The 22,276-nt window shown below is 40.0% G+C and overlaps 1 protein-coding gene across 3 annotated transcripts; it reads left to right on the plus strand.

The window, feature by feature from the left end:
* The first annotated feature begins 238 nt into the window (after nt 1-238).
* tgfbrap1 (transforming growth factor, beta receptor associated protein 1) lies at nt 239-20,616 on the plus strand. Of its 3 annotated transcripts, none has more exons than XM_050045660.1 (13): nt 239-486; nt 2,553-3,268; nt 4,856-5,050; nt 6,010-6,164; nt 7,277-7,359; nt 7,960-8,140; nt 8,261-8,421; nt 10,412-10,469; nt 10,580-10,723; nt 11,304-11,447; nt 12,582-12,741; nt 12,843-13,303; nt 15,420-20,616. In XM_050045660.1, the coding sequence occupies exons 2-13, from the start codon at nt 2,572-2,574 to the stop codon at nt 15,606-15,608; spliced, it is 2,628 nt and encodes an 875-aa protein (XP_049901617.1). In that variant the 5' UTR covers nt 239-486; nt 2,553-2,571; the 3' UTR covers nt 15,609-20,616. The 3 variants fall into 3 exon arrangements, with proteins under 3 accessions (XP_049901617.1, XP_049901599.1, XP_049901608.1); XM_050045642.1 differs by having other exon boundaries at nt 239-482; XM_050045651.1 differs by having other exon boundaries at nt 239-482; nt 2,558-3,268.
* The last annotated feature ends 1,660 nt before the right edge of the window (nt 20,617-22,276 follow it).

A 22,276-nucleotide genomic window follows, 5' to 3' on the forward strand; every position in this document is an offset into this window, starting at 1 on the left:
GAAGCACTTTGAATTGGACTGGTTTATGAAATGTGCTATAAAAATAAAGCTGCCTTGCCTTTTACTACACAAACATCTGAATGCAGGACGTTTAATTTAAACTTTTAATTGTATTTCTGCACTGTGATATGCTTACTTTTACATTTGACAGTCAAATGTCTGGGGAATCAATCTTTTGTTGACATATTTAAGGAGTCAGTCTGAAATGTGTTGACCCTTGCTGGAGGGTCTTGAACGCACCCCTGTATCAACCTGCAGCCAGCAGGAGTTCAGTGCAAATGGGCGGCGTTTTACACTGGGCAAGGAAGACCTAACGCCACCATTCAAGCCGTATTTTTCAGCTGTCGGCGCGGTGCCAACCCGAGCACCATGGCTATGTTACTGTGTGGCTGTAAATGTGTGTCGTGGCCGCTGTTTTTGGAGTAGTAGGGCTCGCCTGTGTGTGGTGATCCGGCCTGCCGTCCTGAGCGCTGTCTGCAGCGGTAGGTATGCTCGCAAACGCCGACAGCACCAACAGAAACTAGGGAGGGAGTTGGTGCGCAGAGCATCATCTCAAGAAAGGAGAGGCCGGGTGGAAACTAGCAGTTTGTTTCTTCAGACAAGATACGCCATAAAACACATCATAAACAAGCCTTCATTTAGCCACACTGACAAGCTAGCTCAGCGTTAATTAGCTTGCTAGCATTGGCATCACTGGTACATTTAAGCTAGCTTTAGCCTAGCTAGCTAGCTGGCCCAGAAGCTACCTAATACAGTCAATTTAGACCCAACCACGACTTCCTCACATACTTAATCTATCTTAGCTCATGAACAAAACACTCTGCCTCCTGACAGCCTGTGTTAACATGTGCATTCTGTTTTGAAATTGTCGTTAGCCTCTATGGGTTTGCCAAAATAGCTAGCGTCACTCTGTAGCTGTCACCACTGTAGCAACGTTACATGACAGAGTATGCTAGCTAATGTTTGCCACAACTGTTGAAAATAAACCAAAACTAGACTCAACCTGAATACTAATGAGAAAAGAGGACTAACTTGGCTAAAAGACATTACACAGGAGATTTGGGTAAGAGTGTGAATGGTCTTTAACAAGACATACGTTGAATATATAGGAAAGAAACCCATTAGTAACTTAAATATTGTTAGTTACATATGTGAACATGGTCATGTCTAAGCCTCATGTATTATTTCTCTTTAACTGTCACACACCCCAAAGTGCCCAACCCATATTATGTGTGTGTACAAGACTGAGCTTGCATCACAAACAGTGGCAAGAAAGAAAAAAATGAAACTAAAACAAAGCACACAATACAGTATTTACATGTGTCAGAGCAAATCAGATATAGATAAATTTATTAACACATAACACTCCTGTATGACGACAGTAAGTCCATAACACACCCTGAGCTTAGTCACATACCTAATAGGGGTGGGAATCACCAGAGGCTCCATGATATGATATCACGATACTTTAGTCATGATACAATATTATTGCAGTTTTAAACATATCGCTATAAAATATATTGCAATATATTTGGATTTTATTACCTGTTTTCAACTGTCCCCAACTGTCCCCAAAGGAAAACTTTGTCAACATCTGTCTCATCTATTAGGAAAAAGTTTTCAGACTGTTCATCTCACTTCAGTTTTTTTTTTTTGCAGCAGCAGCAGCAGAAAAATGAATGTAGTGGACTGAAAAAGTACTGATTATATTATTTAAATAGACCTCCTAAAGTTGTATTTGTATTTAACTTATTAATAATTTATGTAATAAGAGAATAAGCACTTGGCACTGTGTGACAATACGATATTGCCGCACAAAACTATCGCGATACTAAGCTGTATCGTTTTTTTTTTTTTTTCCACTGCTAATGCCTAATATGCAATTATAATTAATTTACTTATAATCTATAGAGATCATTCCACAGCCAAAGCAGGAACCAATTTCTGCGTGCCGGTGAGGTTATGTGTAAGGCTGCTTACCAGCCTCTTCATTGTGTAAAGTAGTTGATTAATTGTGACATAAAAAAAGAAAATTGAGAAATGTTTGCCACAATTTCCAAGAGCCTAAGATAATCAGGATTCCCACAGACCCTTAAAAAGTCTTAGAAGGCATTGATTTTATTAATCTAATTGGTATTAAAATGACTTAAATCAGTCTTTAAAAAGTCTTAAAAAGTTTTCCTAAAGCTGGTCTTAAATTCCAGTCTGAGTGGCATTACAAAAAGTCTTAAATTTACCGTGTCTTAAGCTGTAGGAACCCTGATGATGTTTTGCCCAAACCAATGCTTATAAACCTTGAGATTTTGGGAATGTTTTGAGGCTTGCACTTGTGTGTGTTATTATTCAGAGGTAAATAAGTCACGTAAGTCTGAACTGTCCAAAAGCAGAATACATCCAGAGTTTGTTGTTAGTATGGGACACACCCATGCCTCAGTATATCCTATTCATAAACAGTTATATTGCCACTTCATTGTGTATAAAAGAAAGTGTTTTGTCATAAACTGTCATTTGTTTGCAGTTTTGTTGATGCCTGTCTGTTTTGTATCATCTAGTGTAGATGCCTTGGCCGAGATGAGTGTGAAGGCTTTTGAGCTTGTCCCCGCTGTGGAGCGAGATCTCCTCATGGGCGACAAGGCTCGCATCAACATCGAGTGCATCGAATGCTGTGGAAAGCACTTGTACATGGGCACCAATGACTGCTTCATCCACCACTTCCTGCTGGATGAGGTCACTTCCTCCAAAGGGAAACTGAGTTACCTGGCTCAGAAGCTGCTGCACAAATATCTGGGCCTCAAGAAGCCGGTCGCTGAGCTGCGCGCCGCCTCAGCATTGGAGCGTCTGATAGTGCTTTGCGATGGAATAGTGTTCCTGGTCGACATGGTGACACTGGAGACTGTCCCCTCGGCAGCAGGTGGTGGAGCCAAGATCAGAGGCGTGACAGCGTTCTGCATCAACGAGAACCCAGTGAACGGTGATCCGTTCTGTGTGGAAATGGGCGTGCTCTCCTCCAAGCGGCGGACAGTGCAGATTTACATGGTGTATGAGGACAGAGTGCAGCTGGTCAAAGAGGTGACCACTCCTGAGCAGCCCTGCGCTGTCAGCGTTGATGGTTACTTCTTGTGCCTGGCCCTCGCTACACAGTACATGATTCTGAACTACAACACAGGAACCTCCCAAGACCTCTTCCCTTACAACAGTGAAGAGAGGAGACCTATTGTGAAGAGGATCGGCAGGGAGGAGTTCCTCCTAGCAGCACCTGGTGGTCTGGGTAAGTCACAGCGTAGATTGGTCTTTAAAAGTCTTAGAATTCATTTTCCTTAAAGAAGGCCTATAAATGTATTGAAAAGACCAAAATGTAATCTACAACGGTCGTGAATTTTCGTGGTTGTGGGTTGTCAGCAGACGTTATAACAGAGACAAGTGAGACTTTTCATTGAAAAAAAAAACAAAATAAAATGATGATGTGATTTTTGAAACAAGCAAGCATGTTCCCTCAAGTCTGGAATATGATTTGTACGCTGGGGGCGTCTCTGTAATGTTTCATTTATAATGATATGTTGTGAAACAGTTACGTTTATCCAAAATTGCAGCTCCTGGGATTTAGACATTGCACTCTGCCATATTGCGATTTAAATACTATTTCGGTTAACGCGCAGCCCTACTCCTCGCTGCTGCTCCATCGCTATGGTTTCTCACCTTCTTCTTGCCTCCTTTAGTTTTGGCTGGTTGACGTAAAACTCTGGTATACTGCTATTACAAAACGTTTTACCTTGTGGCAATAGGCTTATTCATCATTGTGTGAACTCTTTTGGTGAGGGCTTAAGTAACAGACCTTCATTTATATGGCCTAAATGTCCGGCACTCTATCTTTAAATTAATATTTTTTCTAATCTGATAATCCATCATTCTTGTGCCATTGAATTGCATAAAGGTCACGTTATTGATTAATAATATTACAAGAAATTATCAGGGTTTTTTACAGCTGAGAACTACAAACAAAAATGTGATATAAATGTCTATAAATTCATATACTTTAAAAATAATTGTAGGCTCTATTGTCCATACTGTGTTTCTATCATTCTTTGGCCTGTGTGGCTGTAAAAAAGATAATAAATCAGATGCTATGTGGTAAAATATTCAGTTTGTGAACAGACACTGCCGAAATCAAAGTATTGGCAGATCTTCTTTATCTCAATATTACTTATTTTTTATTTATTATGTATTTGGAGTATTGTAAGGTATTTCCGTAGTATATTGCTAGTGGTAAGAGCACTTGTCTTCCATGTGGAAGGTCCCGGGTTCGAATCCTGCTGGGGTCGACGTCAGCAAAGGCATGCAGTCGCAAGAGATTCCCACCGTCGAATCAAACGGGATCAGATTTCTTAAGGAGGCTTCTGGTATCTGAGCCAAGTCCTCAACGAGGGCGCGTCTCAAGCCATTGTAGACGGAAGGTTCCGGACTTAAAAGTGGATTCAGGCTAACCTCCATCATTTTTACAGCCTGTGTGCATTTGCTGTGTTTATTCAGTGGGAATCTTTAAGTTTTAGAAAAGTTCTTAGTATTTTTTATTTTTTTTTACTTAATGCTAAAACACAGCAACCAGCAGGGAAGTGTGGCTGGCCTCAGTATTTACATTTTTCTGCTGCTGGGAGGCGTGTTCATGTGTTTCAAGTGAGAAGAAATCGTCCGCAGCTTGCTGAGCTCAGAGCAGCCTCCGCAGCTTTCCAGAGACATTGCATTGCAGCACGCCGCAGACCGCGCTTCCCTGCTGCTTGGTGTGTTTTCCATAACGGTGTGTTTGCATGACATATTCCTGTTTATCCTTACACTTGTCTCTCCACATCCCCCCCTGCAGGAATGTTTGCCAATGCAGAAGGGGTATCCCAGCGGGCTCCAGTTAACTGGTCAGAGAGCGTGATCGGTGCCGCTGTGTGTTTTCCGTACGTGGTGGCGTTGGATGAAAGCTTCATCACCATCCACAGCATGTTGGACCAACAGCTGAAACAAACACTTTCATTCAGGGATGGACACATTCTGCAAGACTTTGAAGGTATCCTCCTCAAATATTGCTTTCTTAAACATTTTCAGCCAAAGTCGACCAATCAAATCAACAACTGATTGATTATCTTGCTGATGTTCACACATTTTTATTATTATTTATTTAGATTGTAACACATTTAAGTGTCATAAAGGTAAACAAGCTCCTTTTGATACTAAACACCTGTTTGAAATGTCATAAGAAGAAGATGAAGAACTGTTTCACCTGACACTAGCATTATGTTTACTATACATCACAGCCTCTTACAGGTCTCCTCATTAACATGTTCTTTTTTGTCAAAACCTGATGCCTGTTTTACCCATGATGCAACTCAACCCTTGACAATTAAACCAGAGTTTCTGGTATGTTACGCTCGTAGCGGCTAATGTAGCCTTGAGCCTCAAGCAGAAGTAAGGAGCAGCTACAGAGGTCTCACTGCTGTGTAACTCCACACCCCCAGATTTTGTACATTTTCAAACTTGTAGATAATTGTCCATCCCATATATATGTGTATATTATAGAATATTATATAAACTAGAGATAAATCAAGTGTCTTTAACTGCGCTTCCTTGTTGCACACAATTTCCTGAAGAGTGAAAATGGAAAACAGGCCTCTGTTTTTTAAGTAGTCCAGAGAGAAACCAAAACCTTTTTAGCAGAAAGAGTCAGAGAGCCTGGGAGAGCTGCACACTGGGGCTTTAATTGTTAATGGGATCTGAAGCAGAAGCAACCTTTTCCTGTTACAGAGAATCCTTCATTTTAACAGCTGATACGCAACTGAAGCAGAACACATGAAACCTTTTCTAAACCGTCTCTAAATATTTTTTTAAAGGATATAGTTTGTTGTGTAAACCACAGGATTAAGATTAAGTCTGCTGGTTGTTTAAACAGGCCACTTGTGACATCAGTATGTGTATCAGTGGCTGTTTGTACGTGTTGAAGTTCTGACCTGTGAGTGTTGTGTGTTTTAGGAAAGGTCATACTGGCTTCTACTAAGGCAGTGTATGTCCTGGTACCCCTGCCGCTGGAGAGACAGATCCAGGACTTACTGGCCAGTCACAGAGTGGAGGAGGCGCTCGTCCTCACAGAGGGAGCACAGCAAAATATTCCCAAAGACAAGTTTCAGGTAACAAACAGTGTGTTGTTGTGACTTTATGGCTGAAAAGGAAATGATGTATGGGATTCATGGCCCATATAATTATACTGGTATTGCCAATAAGCTTTGATTATATAAAAACTTTGTTTGGGCAGAAATGTTTAATGTAAATTATTAATCTGAGCTGAGTCATGTGAGTGTTATAACATCATGATGTTATTATTAATATTATTATTATTGATTTCATCTTTGTTTTTGGAAACTTGCTTTTGAGTGAGATGTCGTCAACTCGAGTAACGTTCACCTCACCAGTCTCTCTGTGCTCCGCTCCTTGTGTGTGTGGATCATGGATGTATAAAGAGAACTGGAAACAATGTTGGAGGCGGGGGCCTCACTCATTCCTATGAAAGTTCAGGGGCGCTTGAAGCCAAAAAAGTTTGACTTCCCATGTATAAAATTACTGGGATCTTCAGCACCGTTGGGCCCAAAGAGCAAGCGCACTACAAACTTTCGTGAGCCAAGCAGCTAACTTTCACAGACTGAACAGTTAGTTTAGCCCACCGCTAACTTGAATGGGGATAAAATGATTTTACAGCTCTTCCAGACTTTCGAAATGTTATCAGACGGAATCGATCAAATCCCGATAGTGAAACAAGTCATTTCGTGGAGCTTGTGATGCTCACAAAAATGCATCCACTGATTTACAGAACTTTCTTTTACCATGTCAGTCTATGGGGAAAAGTGTTTTTGGGCCCGGTGGCATCATGTGAGAGCTGGAAGTTGTAATGCAGCTGTTTGGCCACTGCAAAAATTGGCTTCATGGCTCGGGGCTTGGTTTGGATGGGTGAAGCCTGCCCTGGATTAAACACAGAGAGGATTTTGTAAATGACAGCAAAACACAGTACAGAACAACACTGCACAGAAGCCCTCACAAACGCAAATCATTGCGTTCTAGATGAATGGATATTTGGAGCTATTTTGGGCATTTAAAAGGTTGTTGTTGTTTTTCCTGGCAGGAGTTCCTATTGGCCTAGTGGCCCACCAGGTCTGCAGTTATAGGGGAAATATTGCACATTATTGACAGTATTTTTCTAAACTGAAAACACAGTTGTCTCATATACTGTCACTTCCTGCATGCACAGATTTTGCACAAAAGAATCTTCCAGCAGGCGGGCTTCATACAGTTCGGACAACTCCAGTTTCTAGAAGCAAAAGAACACTTCAGGTAAGAGTCTAAAATCACTGTCAGTGTGTCTTGCTCCATGACTGCTCTGTTTTGTCAGGATTAAAGTGTCTGAGCTTGAGTCTTGCAAGCACCATCAGGCCCAATGTTTTCCCTGGAAAGCCTCATGTTATCATCATAAATATTTTCAGTGATTAATAATAGAGTGCTTATTTTTCCATTTCAACTCATATTACTGACCCTCACGTACCAGCACATATTGAGCTGAAGTTGTTTAAGGATTGCAAAAAACCTTTTGCAGAAGGCATAATCTTTCTCTAACTACACATTAGTGGGAACCTTTAGTACCCAATCTTTGTAATGACTTTCCAATGTCATAATTTATAGATGCTTCTGCCAGGAACACAGTGTTTCCAGTCCTGAGGAGAACTTTCAAATTTATTTTTTAGTATCAATTTGTAATTTTCTGCATTACCAATGCAAATTCACAAAACCCTTTTCTGTGATTTAAATTTATAACAGATGTAACAGCTATGAGGTGTGTGTGTTCTATGCACCATGTGTGTGCGTTCGCTAGTTTCTGGCTTTTCATTGCTTCTGTCATTTGCAGTTTTTTTTCCTCTCCACTTTTTAAATTTGCAGAAAGGGTCAGCTGGATGTGCGGGAGCTTATATCTCTTTACCCACTGCTGCTGCCAGCTTCCTCTACATTCACACGCTGCCACCCTCCTCTTCACGAGTTTGCAGATCTCAACCACCTGGCACAGGGCGACCAGGAAAAAGTACTGCGATGCAAGAAATTTCTTATCAGTTATTTGGGAGAGGTAAGTGGAGTAAAAACAACTGAGTCGTTTAAAGAGTTTTGCAGTGACATCACTTGACAGAAGTTATTGTAAAAGTGTTGATATATTACATGTAATGTTTTTCTTTGTCGCCACACACAGGTACGAAGCACAGAGGTGGCCAACGGCTGCAGAGAGGACGTCGACACTGCACTGTTAAAGCTGTATGCTGAACAGAATCATGACAGCCTCCTAGACCTGCTAGCTTCAGACAACTCCTGCCTGCTAGCAGAGAGTGTCCCATGGCTGGAGAAATATCACAAGTGTGTATACTTTCAATTTTGGTTTTGAGTTGCTCCTTTTGAAGAATAAATTAATATGAATGATCACATAGGGAAAACACACAGAACATCACTGCATTTAAACACGCACAGGCCTATGACAACTTTTGTTGGATGATATATTGTCCCAAAAATAATTGCGATAAACGATGTTATTGTCATTTTGATGACCATTTTACACCACTAATTATATAATAGCATAATAATGCAAGTACACTCTTTCAAAGAGCAATAAACTTTTAATTCTTAAGAATATTTTGACATTGGAATATTTTAACGAAATAAAGATATTAATGATATTAAAAATATTTAACATCATTTTCAAAAGTAATTTAACAGCTGTGAATGCACATAAGCAAGTATATATAAAATGTAGTACCTTTATAAAAGTAGCCAGAATTACTCAGTTTGAGACTTGACACCAAGTGATGCCTCTCGTGACTAATAGACAAGCTTAGCGAAGCTCCCGTAATGCCACATTTAGCTCCATAATCTGGCCAGTGTGCTGCAGTCAGCATGGACGGCCTGGGAGCTTGGTGTTTGCTGATGAATTTACAGATTCTGATTCAGACAACTTTATAAATCTCACTGGGGTAGTTTGTTTGAACAGCTTGCCTTGCACACATACTGTAACATAACATACAGTAACACATGCATAGTCATATAAATAAATGAGTAATAAATAGAAATCAGAAGTAAAAAATATGTCAGGGAGTTTGGTGGAATAAAGGAATCTATAAATAATGAAAAAGTTAATCGACTGATTATAAATAAAAGAGATAAAAAACAAAAAGATTATAGAGAACTTAAAAGAGGTGTTGCAGAGGGAAGAAAAGATTTTGAATACCGGTTAGTTACAAGCAGGTAAAGCGTAACCATGCTCTGATGGCAACAGAGAAAATCCACCCACAAGAACATGTCCAGGGGGCTTTTTTATAAACGTGTACACACAAAACCAGACCTGAAAGTGACGTACGCCACTTCTCACGAGAAAGTTGTGATCTATAAAAACACACTTGATGGGAGAAACTTTGACCCAAGCTTACCAACGTTTTGGAGACAGGAAATTGGCAACACAGATGGTGAGGTGGAAGCCTGTTTGTACAAATTAGAATGTAGAATATTTTTTAGGGTATGCCATTTTTGGCTTTTGCCGGTATGTGCATTTTTAGTATGGATCCCTGCGCACTGTTTTATAAATGAGACCCCAGAATAGGCTAAAATAAGTGTGGCTTTCTGGAGGATTTGTTGATTGCAGAAACCGGTCAAGTCCGGTTGTGTTAAGGATGACATTGTTGGAGGGTAAAACTCCAAAAGACAAACTTTTTGGCTCGTTGCAAAGAGTTGGCAACCCAATTACTATCAGGACTGTGCACCCTCCTCTCTAAAAGTGCAGCTGCAGGCTACCGGTAAGCTACGTTATGTCTTTGAAGGGTTGTTTTAATTTTTCTTTGGACTTGTGTAAGTAGGTGGTGGTGGAGTAGGAAAAAAAGTCTTCTTATGGTTGGGAAAATCCTGCGGTTTATTCTAGCATCATGTTGGCTAATATGTTGGTGACATTCTTATGTAAACAAACACACGTAAACACAAGGGCAGTATCGATGTCAGCAGAATGATCGAGGTCATGTCCATTTATTGTATGACAAGTTGGTACTGTAATTATCATGACAGGCCTAAACACACACAGACATTTTAGTCTCAGCTTTTCAAGAGTCTTCACATCTGTAGAAGTGCTATTATTGAAATGGAGACTCTGATACATTTAGGCTGAAACAGCATCCAAAGATTTTGAAATTGTGACTGCATTTGCTTGTTAAAGAGTGATGAGGGTGAAGTTTGATGTATCATATCATGCTTAAAACTTTGGCACTTAACAGAAGATGGGGCTTTGTTGGGTGAATACTTGCTGTTGCTTGCTTTGATACTGTGTCCAGTTTAGTCAAGCTAATTTCATTTTCCCCCTCTCTCCTAGATATTTTGCACTCGGGCTGCTCTATCATTATAATGGTCAGGATGCAGCAGCACTTCAGGTACGCACACCTTAAATGTGTCTATTGGTTCTCACAGAAGAATTCAGCACCAACACTGTGTTTAGGAATTCATCATAGTATTCTTTCTTAATGTTTTTTTTTTCTGACAGTTGTGGATTCGTGTGGTAGACGGGGATCTGCAGGACTCCACGAGATCTGACCTGTATGAATACATCACTGACTTTCTCTGCACCTGCTCCAACCTGGATCTGATATGGAAGTATGCAGACTGGGCCTTGCGGAAGGATCCCACCGTAGGTTACCGGGGCCTCAAATGACCTCAAAAATGTCCCTGTCCTGCTGACAACTTGACATAAAGTTTAATGTGACAGTTGCATTCTTTTTTTCTGAATTTAAATTGTTAATTGAAGGACAATGCCCATTGAGTAACAGAATACAAAACTACATGAGTTAGCCAAAAATGTAAAACCACAGAAACTGCGACAATTAAATAAATGCACATATAACCACAGGACATTAGCATGATTATATAAAGGTAAAAACAAGTTACAGTTCTTTAGTCACGACTGAACTGATGTGTATAAAACAGTCATTATGGCAGTGGAGATTTGACCTGTCACTTCCCAGTGCTCACAAGTCATGTCTTCAGTTCCTTATAAAAAGATACTGAGCTCTTATCGAGTTCCCTTTATATACACAGGCATACAACTCCACTCATGTTTGGCTATAATAGAAAAAGCAGAAAGTCTAAATGTGCATTTCTGCACTACACTGTATTTTCTTTTAACATTTTCACAACATTTTAATTTCCTCGTATTTTACATGAAGTGGTAGAACTATAGTGATAACCTAGTCTTTCTTTTTTATTCATAGAAAGGTGTCCACATCTTTACTAAGAGACCTTCCAGTAAAGATCTGCCAGAAGTGAAACACGATGATGTTATCACGTACCTGGGAAAGCACAGCCAGGCGCTGCTCCTCTACCTGGAACACCTGGTGCTGGAGAGAAGGATAAAGGTAAAATAAAAAGGATGAAAACTATCAGCTGTGGTTTTGTGGTGAGACAGATCTCTGTTGAGGTTTCACTGAGCAACACACACAATCTGTATTCGCCCCAGAGGTGCTGATCCAAACACTTACCTTCCTGCCAGCATCATTAGAGAAATTTCCCAGCAGTATCAGTTCTCCAAAGTACTGAGGCTGCAACAGTCTCACTGTTAACCACATGCTACAGATGAAGCTGGTCACATGGGACACAGTGACACAGTGGTTAGCACTGTCCCTTGACTTCCTCCTTCAATCCTGACCTGTGAGTCAGGTGACTTAGGTTGCCTTGAAAGGTTATATATGATGGTGACGCTGTCAGGTGCACATGTAGAAAGATGATTTATTGCCAGCTGGAGAAACATGGCTGTGATGGTTTGAGTCCAGGGCAGGCTGTTAGGTTAGTGTTGATGAATTTGGTGCTGATCAAAGGCTGGTTTGCAGGAAGAGAGGGATGCTGTTCAGTTCAGCGATAGGGGTGGTTGTTTTGATGCGTTCTGCTCAGCGGTGCATTCTGACCTTAATTCACCGGGAGGAAAGCAGGCGGCAGCTCACACACTGTGGCTATAGGAACTTGAATTCAGCCAGGGGTGTCTGGTCACAGAACGCCCCAACTCCCTGCTGAATCAGCAAACATTCTGTTGCTGCTGTTAACACAAGTTAGACCCAACTCTGCTGCTGGCCGCCAGCCTCTTGTGAAAATTGAAATTTGGATTTGATCTAATTGGGTGTGCCGCTTAAGTAGAGCCTGTAGACAGCCCCGGGCCGGCCCAATTTAACCGCCTGTTGTGTGTGTCCGTGCATGTGTGCACGCGTTTGGGACGAGGTGAGGGCGGGGGGGAAGGGCCTTCCTAATGGGCTTGTCAGTAGTTGTTAATGAAGGTGGATCCTGTTGGCATCATGGAGGTATAAAAAGAACTGGATACAGCGTTGGAGGCAGGGGCCCCGTTCATTTCTATGAAAGATGCTCAGTGGTACATCAAGTTAAAACAATTCAATTTTCTGTGTGAGACATTACCTGGAGCTTCCACTTTCTTTCATTCAGTCATCTTCCTAATGGAGCGATTATTGAATTCAGATTGTTGTCTTCCATGTTTGTGGATGCAGAAAGAGAAGTTCCACACACACCTGGCCGTGTTGTACCTGGAGAGAGTCTTGTCACTGCTGTCGGAGTCGCCATCAGATGAGGAGCAGCTCACCAGAGCTAGAGAGAGGCTCCAAGCTCTGCTCAGGGAGTCCAACCTATACCGTGCACAGTATCTTTTAGGTGAAAAACAATTCTGAAGACGTATACATGAACATTAGGTGCTGCGTTTTGTTGTGATAGGTTTTGACTTGTAATGTTTCATGTCCTTGTGTTTAATTTAGCTAAGATGGAGAACTGTGAACAGCTGCTGCTAGAGCGTGCGACACTACATGGAAAGCTGGAGGAGCATGACAAAGCACTGCATATATTGGTGCACGAGCTGAGAGACTTCCTGTCCGCTGAGGCCTTCTGTATATGGGCCTCTTCTTGTCGGGATTCTGCTTACCGGCAGCAGCTTTTTCACCAGCTCTTGGGGGTGTATCTAGACGGGAGCCTTCCTGGAAACACTCAGACTGCAGCAGGAGGTGGAGACCTGGAGATGGCGGCAGTGGACCTCCTAAATCGGCACGGCGAGGTGTTTGATGCAGTCCGTGTCCTGCGCATGCTCCCTGACGGCTGGTCGCTGCAGCTGCTGCGGCCCTTTTTGGGTCGAGCCGTCAGGGCCAGTATGCATGCCTGCCGCACCTCCCAGATCGCTCTGGGGCTAGCCCACTCTGAAAACCTTCAACTGCTGCATGACAGGGTGAGGAACACATCACATTATATGACAGCATGTGTTACTTTACTGGCTTGGGTACAACACAATGATTTATTAAGATGTGACCTTTTTATTATTTTAAGGACAAGACAGAACTAGTTTCACAAAAATCTAAAACTGTTCTTTTTGTTATCATCAGTTCATGATTTAAGTCATTTTTTCCAAACAAAGATGCCGAACATTTGCTGGTTCTAACTTCTTAAATTAGGGGATTTGATGCTTTTCATTGTCATATATGATAGTAATATGAATATTAGGGGTTTTGGATTGTTGGTGGGATGAAATTAGACTTTTGAACACATCTCCATATCCATCCATCTCCGTTTCTGACCTTTTATTGCCCAAATGTTTGATCAATAAACTAGGACTGTACCTAACTCAGAATAATGTCAGTTGAATTTGGCTGTTCAATACAAATATTTGACTATTTGTTATTCCTAATAGAGTCTGAGAGTTTGAATGTTGTTTGGCGAGACATTCAGGGTGACAGCTTCGGTCACCTTATATAATAAACAAGACAAGTTAGCCCTCTGAGCTAATGCGTGCTAGTCATGCTAATGATGGATCAGAAATGTGCAGTTTTTGCTGATAAGACATCAAATAAAAGCCACAGACTGGTCCGTATTAAGTTGTGAGCTGCACATTCACCACTTCTAAGCAGAAGGCGGAAGATAACGTTATCTCAGAGCCTGACTGGATAAAGCCTTTCTTCCTGCAGGCAGTTTCCTCTGTCTCACTCAGACTCACCCTGGGTGTGAGCTGCCTGCACCAGAGTGCAGCATTAAAGTGAGGAGTGCTCATTTGGCAGCTAAATCTGGGAACCAAAACATCCCCAAGTACAATCACTGACAGAAAAAACAAACACCTGCCTGACTAAGATTAAAATCTTTGACTTTCAGGGGACAGCCCTACAATGATCAAGAGAATAACCGGCAGATTAATTGAAAATTAAAATACCTGTTATTAGCAGCCCTCAACTGAACTTTGACAATCTTTTAAGCCTCCATAATTTAAACGTTGTGCAAACGAATCAGCTTAAGTCTTGGAGCTTTCTTTGTCTCTTTGAACTGAGATATAAATAAATCAGTAATCAGTAATTCTTGGTGGGTTAGTCACCTTAAATTTAAATCAATTCTTTTGACTTTCTGGTTGAGACACAACTTGAAGCAACGCAACAGTCGGCCTTTGTCACCACTGGTTCTGTGATGTGGGTTTGGTGTGTATGGGCCTTTAGAGCTACTGACCCAGCAACTCAATTTTTACCGCAGACAGAAGACATTTGATGAACAATACACAGAACTCGTTTCCTGATTTGCTTTATCTTTTTTAGACGCCTAGTTATATTTGATAGTTTTATAACAAATTTGGCAAGATCCATGACAAAGAAAGTTGCACTTGAACACCCCGCAAGAACTACAGCTAACGGCCAACTAGCATGTTAGTAAGTCTTCATACCAACAGGCGGCGGTGGTGGTCTGTATTTGTCACTCTAACAGAGAAACTGGAAGACCGACAGGAGGAATTCAAGATGCCATTGAGCCTGTTGGCACATTATGAACACAGCTTGATGATGAACAAATTATATTTATCAGGTGCTAACAAACAATAACACAAAACATTACGACCCGTTTCTTTTAAAGAGCTCAATGGCTGGTTTGTTTTCATCTCATGCCCTCTTGACTTAATCCGTTTGTGTACTTTCCTCACTTCCGTTTTTCCAAAAACACTGAGCTAACCTGCCAGTTGGAGAGATTTCACTCACCAATGGGCTCCGCCGCATCCGATGCTGATCCAACATCCTGAATCGCTGAAAAGCAGGGCCGACTAGTGCCAAAGGTGCAGGACACACCGCAAAAACTAGGGTGACAGACGCCGACCAACAGCCGACTTGCAGCTGTGCGCCAGGGCCTTAAGGACAGAATAAATAACTTTGTCATTTACCTCTAAAATTGGAGAAAAAGAACAAATGTTTATGAGTAAGCATTTATTGTCTGGTTGATTATTCAATTTTCTCATATAATTTTACCATCTGTAGTGTTATGTTAGTGCTCATTGCTGCATGAACTCATTATAACTCTACTTTTATGTGTTTTCTCCTCAGTTGAAACACCGGAAGAAACCAATCTTTGTGTCTGAAAAGAAAGGATGCCACCTGTGCCACAACACCTTCAGCGAGCCTGACGTGGTGTGCCTGCCGGGTGGAGTGCCTGTCCATACTCACTGTGTCGCCCAGAGAGTAAGAGACTCTCCCACAAAGAGACAGTTAACTAATAGCAGTAACCATACGTGAGACTTGAGCCTTCAGACCACCACGTGAGGCACCAAACTAAAGCAGGACATGCTGAGGACTGTGGGGGAAAAACAAAAAGCACAGAACACCCAATGCCATAGTAGAATCTGCTATGGAGAGAAACACAAAGGAAGCTGTGCGAGTGCGTTTATGTGTGTGTGTGTGAGTGTGTATGAGAGCGTGAGAGCAAGGGAGAAACAGACGATTTCATCAATTTAATCCTGTGCCGTAATTATACCACACTGTCAGACTGCAAGTTTTTAATAGCAGTGAGTAACAACAGCTACGTCCCTTGGCCCTTTAATCCACTTAAACAGAATGAATCAAAGAAAGGCTCCTGTGCTTATCCGTGGGTTCAGTGCTGTATCGGTCATCGTCTCCGCTTGAACAGTTTTAAACCTGAGATTTGAGAAACTGCTTGAACACACAATATTTGAAACCTGTTGCAGATATTTCCAAAGCATGCATAGTATTACCACTCTTACAGTTCTGGTCTGATCACCTCATGTGGTTATTGTATTAATATTGTCCTAACTTGCACATTGCAGCGTTAGGTTTTAATGTGAATTACTACAAAGACTCGTCCGTGCTGATGGAAACAGAGTCTTTTATGTCTGTCTTTTACTCTCTGGGATCTGGTCTCACTGCTGCTTTATTCCCCCCCTCAGCCGTAAGGGCATTGGATGTTGTGTTCACAGTAATTCAGTTTAACATTTTGACCCAAACCCGTTAGATTTTGAATGTCCTGTTATCGAGGTGAGAGACCGTCTGTCAGTGTATCGTCTGTGGAGCAACAACAGTGTAAAACACTACATGAAATGTTACATCGCTCCACTACTCATCAATACATGGGAGTGGGGATTCAATACTCAAACTGCAGTAGTCAGATTAACCCTCTAGAACCTGCACAAATCAAATAATCTTTATTGATAATGTGTCAGTAGACACCTTGTGAAACATGCAAGCAGATGTACACAGCAAGTTGGAGATGCGTACAGAGTATCATCAGATTATGTGAAGACAAACTCCATTTAAATTTTGTCTGGTTTTGGGTAACAAATGAAATAAATCAATTGCCGTCATACAGATCCATTTTGTTTGTTTGGCCAGGGAACATACAGTGATAGGGAGGTGAAGACCCTCCTCTTCCAGTGTCCCTCATGGGAACTCATTTCTAAAATATATACAGTAATCAACGGCGAGAAGCAATATGTTTTAACCCCATTTCAATTATGCCATGTATTACACCAGTGATGTTTGTCAATTTAAAACAGTTTTTCAGGTCGAGAAAGTTGTTTGCTCATCATAAGTTTGTCACTGTACCATTTAGTTTTGTGTGAATTCGCTTGGTGAACTACATCTCTCCTCTCGCACACCTACACCAACTAGCTATCTAATACCCTTTTTTCCTTTGGCACTCATGGCCGCGTCGAGTAAAGTCATGCCTTGCCGATTTTTGTCTCCATTGTTTAGTTTAGACACGCTGTGCCACACTACGCTGAGCCGGAGGTGGACCCTCTCAGGAGTAAGTCCAAGAGCTGGGCAAGTTGGAGTTTAGTTTCTCTCTCCTGTTTTTGATTCAGATATCTGCTTTATTTTACTGTTTTCATGTTCGCTATCCGCCGTATCAGAAGTTGTGTGAAGCTGCTGCTTGAAATCTCAATATTTCCTTATGTTGGTTCTTCACTATTAAAGTTTATACATAACAAAATAATGGGGTAGGTAACTTAGCTGTGTTTCAAACACAAATTAAGATTATCTGTTGTTGATGTGTTTTACCAGCGATTCCTGGGGTCTCATTTATGAATATTGCATACGCACAAAACGATGTCTGATTGAAGCGTACCTCCCACTAAAGCTGTGAAGTATAAAAACAGACTTGATGGGAGAAACTTTGACCCTTGCTCATGAACATTTTGAAAATAGGAAATTGACAACGCAGATGGTGAGGTGGAGGGCTGATTGTACAAACCATTTTTTGCTTTTGTCCGCACGACATGTGTGGTTGTTCGAATTACATATTTTCAGAGTTTTGTACTTCAACAGTTTTCCGACAAACTGTGACTTTGTTTAGTTGCATAATTATATTTTAAATTGACAAACATTGTATGTGTGAATCATGAAACAATTCAAACGGGGTCAAAAAATTGTCCCCCTCAGAAACGACTAACATTTATTCCGAAATAAGGTCCCATGGTGATCCACCAGCAGGGCGGGGGGGGTTTAACCTCTCTATAAAGACATCCAAATGTGCCGGTGGCAACATTTAGGAGGCCTCAAGATTAATATTCTTTGGCTTAAGTCCTCAGGAGGGGCCCAGAGGTAATTTGTTCCACATAATCATTACAAAATGATCGTTGTCAATTTAATAATGTGAGATAATTTTAATTCATCTCCGTTGTCACCCTCTGTGGGTGATTCCAGTGTTTTTTCACAACTTACATTTTGTGATGCAAGAAATGTAGTGCCCCTTTTTATTTAGCATGTAAAACAGAGTTTGACCACAGGGTGGCAGTAATGTGTGAAATCTCTAAACAAACATGAGGGTAAAATAACTCTATGGTATCCTTTACCATTATTCTAAATGACCTGAGTTTACTTTCTAAGTGATGAAAAAATAATACATGAAGCTGTTTGGAACAAATCCTCCGAACCTGTTTGATGGTTTTTCTCTCTTATTCTCTGCGTCACGCCCCAGCTCAATAACACACACCCTGGTTTTGGTTGAAAGGAAATGCTTTGACATTTAATCATGCTATTAAAACATCTTCCTGTAGATGATGGAAAAACACAAACTCATTGCTTAAACTGTGACAGTGAACAGGATCGGCATGAAACCTCCAGATTAGGCGTTTACTGTGGTCGAATATGAATTTCTACCACATTTCTTTTTAAAGTAACAGATGTCTGTCAAAGAAAATGGTCGTCTCATAATGCATGACATGACCCTGCACATTACTTGTTAACTTTTTTTAATGTTTTGACGTTAAGAGAAAACAAAACCATCATCATCAGTGGCTTTGATTACCCAAGAAAAACACGTGGCCTGATACAAATCAGCTCTGCTGGATTTATGGCTTTAACCTCTTCACCATGAAACCCGTCTTTAAAACGGAAATTAAACAGATTATATTATAAATACGCAGAGGTGGGACCAAGTCACAAGTAAGTCTCCAGTCTTTACACACAAGTTCCGAATCACAAGTCCTGATGTTTGAGTTTGAGTCCTGAACAAGTCGTAATGGGATTTTCACCAAATGTAATGCAAATATTTACAAAAATCATGAATGCATTTTAAAATTTGCATTTATTTGTAAATCAAGTTTGTTAAAACTTAGCCGTTAGCTAAGCATTAGCTCGCTAACTAGGTTAACATTTGCCGCAATTTACCGTCCTTTGTGCAACTTCAAATGCCAAACGAAGTTGAATGTTGTCGCATCTCCGTCTGTAATTTTTGGCCCGCACATTTTGCATACTGCAGTTTGTTTTTTGGTGACCTCTGCATAGTTTTGTACATGAACAAAATTATCTCTAGTATTTTTTCCAACTGGCGCTCAGTAAGGTAACATTAGTTCTTCACGACTCTCTCCTGCAACTTGAGCAGATGCCGTTGGATCGGTTGAAGAATAAATAACTTTAATGTTAGCTGCTTCTGGAAATGAAGGGAAATGAATTGATTCATGGCACACTTTTTAGACAACATACTTTTTAATCTTTGAGCCTTAGAGGGTGTCAAGCGTTTTCAACAAAAACGATCAAGTCCAAATGACGTCACAAATCATTGGTGTTAAAGTCCAAGTTGAGTTGCAAGTTGTTTTCAGATTTTGTCAAGTCATTTGTGACTCATGTCCGAGTCATGCAACTTGAGTCCACACCTCTGTAAAGAAACCCTAAAAACCTTTACAGACTTGTCATCACCAAACAACGCTTTGTCCTTTAGTGCTTTCCAATCATCGTATGTGTGGGAAAATGAAAGTGCAGCCTGGACCTCGTAGATGTTTTTCCCAGACGGACATAACTAACGGCAGGTACATAATGTGTTTCGTAAATGTCTGCTGAAGGTGAAGCTTTGCTGAAAGATGTTGAATGTTGAAAAATAGTGACAACTGAGGCGGCGGAGGATGCATGAATGTCATAACAGAGCACTGAGAGAAAACCCTGACAAAAACACACACAGAACACTCTTTCTGAAGTTAAATCATTGTTTACTTCCATGTTTCTTTTTCATATTAAACACTCATCTTTTGTGTTAGAGATGTGTCTCTTACTGAAGATGGCCATTCAGACATACAGTTATCGAAAAAGCAATTTTGACAGTCGCAACTTCTCAAAGATCAGAGGATGGCCGAATGATTCTTTACCCAAACACACTACAATCTCTGTTCAAGTTATTTGTAAGGACTCCTCTTCAAAGGAGAAGCTCAATCAGTATTCCTGAAATCAAACCTCTATGGAACATGATTTGAAATTGTTACCAGCTGAGAAACACGACAGAAGCAAAACCCAAAAGAACAGAGTATCTCCCCTCGGTTGTTTATTCCAAACTCACAATTGTCCGACCTTCTTAAACACTGTTGTTGGTTTTGCTTGTTTCTCTGGTGCCTGTGCTGTTGACGCTAGCCTTCTGTAACTGCAACACATTTCTGCGAGGGGAACTTTGTGCAAACATGGGACTATTTTTCTAACATGGAGATCTGAATATTGTAGATTCTGTAGGCTCGACTCACTTTCCATGACAGAAAATCCACAGCTTTCTGCACAGCATCTTTCTGTCTGAACATTTTAAGTGTAGCTTGCTTAAAAAGCCTCCTAACCATGACTTCAGATAATTAAAAAAATACAGTACAGTTGTGTGAAAAAAAATGCTATTGTATTTTATAAATATATGTAAACTGGTATGTATATACTGCATTTGTACTTGTTTGTTGCTTTCTAAATCAATGCCAATGTGGATGGAGTGTACAAACTGTAAATCCGTCCCATTTTAATAAACATGAAACTGTATATCAACTCATGGAGGCGTAATTTCTCATTTCACACCTCCAAGTAATTCTCGTGTATGTTTAGGCAACCCTTAATATCACATACAGCCTGTGCCACGCTCACTTATTGTTTTGACAGCAGATCCCATAAAAGAAAGCCAGTTTTGTTTATCAGACCTAAATGACTGATGTTTTTATGAAAGGATAATTTGCTTTTGGGAAATTTTACACTTTGCAACTGTGGGATTAAATCTCAGACAACATTTTTATGTTTCAGCATGTGGTTTCTAAGTGTACATGTGGACTGCGTACTCTTTACTTTTAGTGTGTACTGCAGCTGAACAAAGAAATATAACTAAATATTTAAAAAAAATAAATAAGAAAATTACATATTAAATTAATGAATTAAATAAATACATTAAATTAACAAATTGATTAATTAAATTTTTTTAAAAATGTAATGCAAAAATGAAAAAAAATAATAAAAAATACTTTTTACTTTGTATGTACCGCAGCTGAACAAAGAAAAGAATATAACTTAATTCTAAAAAAAATGGATTAGAAAATCAAATTTTAAATTAAATTAAATAAAATGCATCAAATTAACAAATTGGTTAATTTAAAAAAAATGGAATGCAAAAATAAAAATACAGTGAATAAAAAATACTTTTTTACTTTAGTATGTACTGCAGCTGAACAAAGAAAAAATTATGATTTAATATTTTTTGAAAAATAGATTAGAAAATTAAATATTAAATTGATAAATTAGATAAAATACATTAAATTAAATTGATCTATTAAAGAAATTTAAAAATGTAATGCAAAAATGAAAAAAATAAATAAAAGGAAATTTAAACAGGAAAGTAAATATCTTAATTTATTCACTCTCTTATTTATTTATGTATTTTTTTTGGCAGATTCCGTCCACCATAACTCCCTGAGTATTATCAATGACAATGAGCCACATCCCTGCTAGAAACATTACGTAACTTTACGTTTTGCAATTGCATATGACAATAAATTATTTTCCACTATGTACGATTCATGAAAACACCAGACTGTTACTAACACACACTCTCTTGATTGTCTAGAAGGGAGGCCCAACTATTGAGGTTCAAATCAGCTGGAGGCAAAATGTTTTTTCATCTAATACACATAGTTCATAAAGCCTTGAATATAAAAACTCACTCACTGAAATCCACTGAGAAGTAAAACTGTTATAGTGTTTTTTGTCCAGTAAAGTGCAGCTCCTTCCTCCAATATGGCAGCTACGTTGAGATATTGCAGCAACAGGCTGATACAGTAAACATGGTGTTCACTGTATGTCTATGATGCTCTGATTCACTCATTGTGTTTTTGATAGACTCAGTATGTGCATCCAAGGTCAAAATACTCACTTGCAGAGTGCTTAAGATGCTAAAAATAACTGCACTGTGATTCAGAAACAGATGTAGCTGCTCCTGCGCTTGAATCTCTGTGTTTACATCCCACAGTAATCGATTGTCAAACACTGTTTTAATTTCATCGTCTCTTATCAGAAGGAACAGTTGGGTGTTGGATATAAAATAAACTATGAAAGATTTATCATGGCGCTACCATTAACGTGTTTTTGATCCATATACACTTTGAGGTGTCCCAGTGGGGGTTTTATGATAGTGGCCATGTTAATTGAATATGGCCTTTGTT

Source organism: Epinephelus moara, chromosome 1 (genome assembly GCF_006386435.1).
Source record: "Epinephelus moara isolate mb chromosome 1, YSFRI_EMoa_1.0, whole genome shotgun sequence".
Taxonomy (NCBI): Eukaryota; Metazoa; Chordata; class Actinopteri; order Perciformes; family Serranidae; genus Epinephelus; species Epinephelus moara.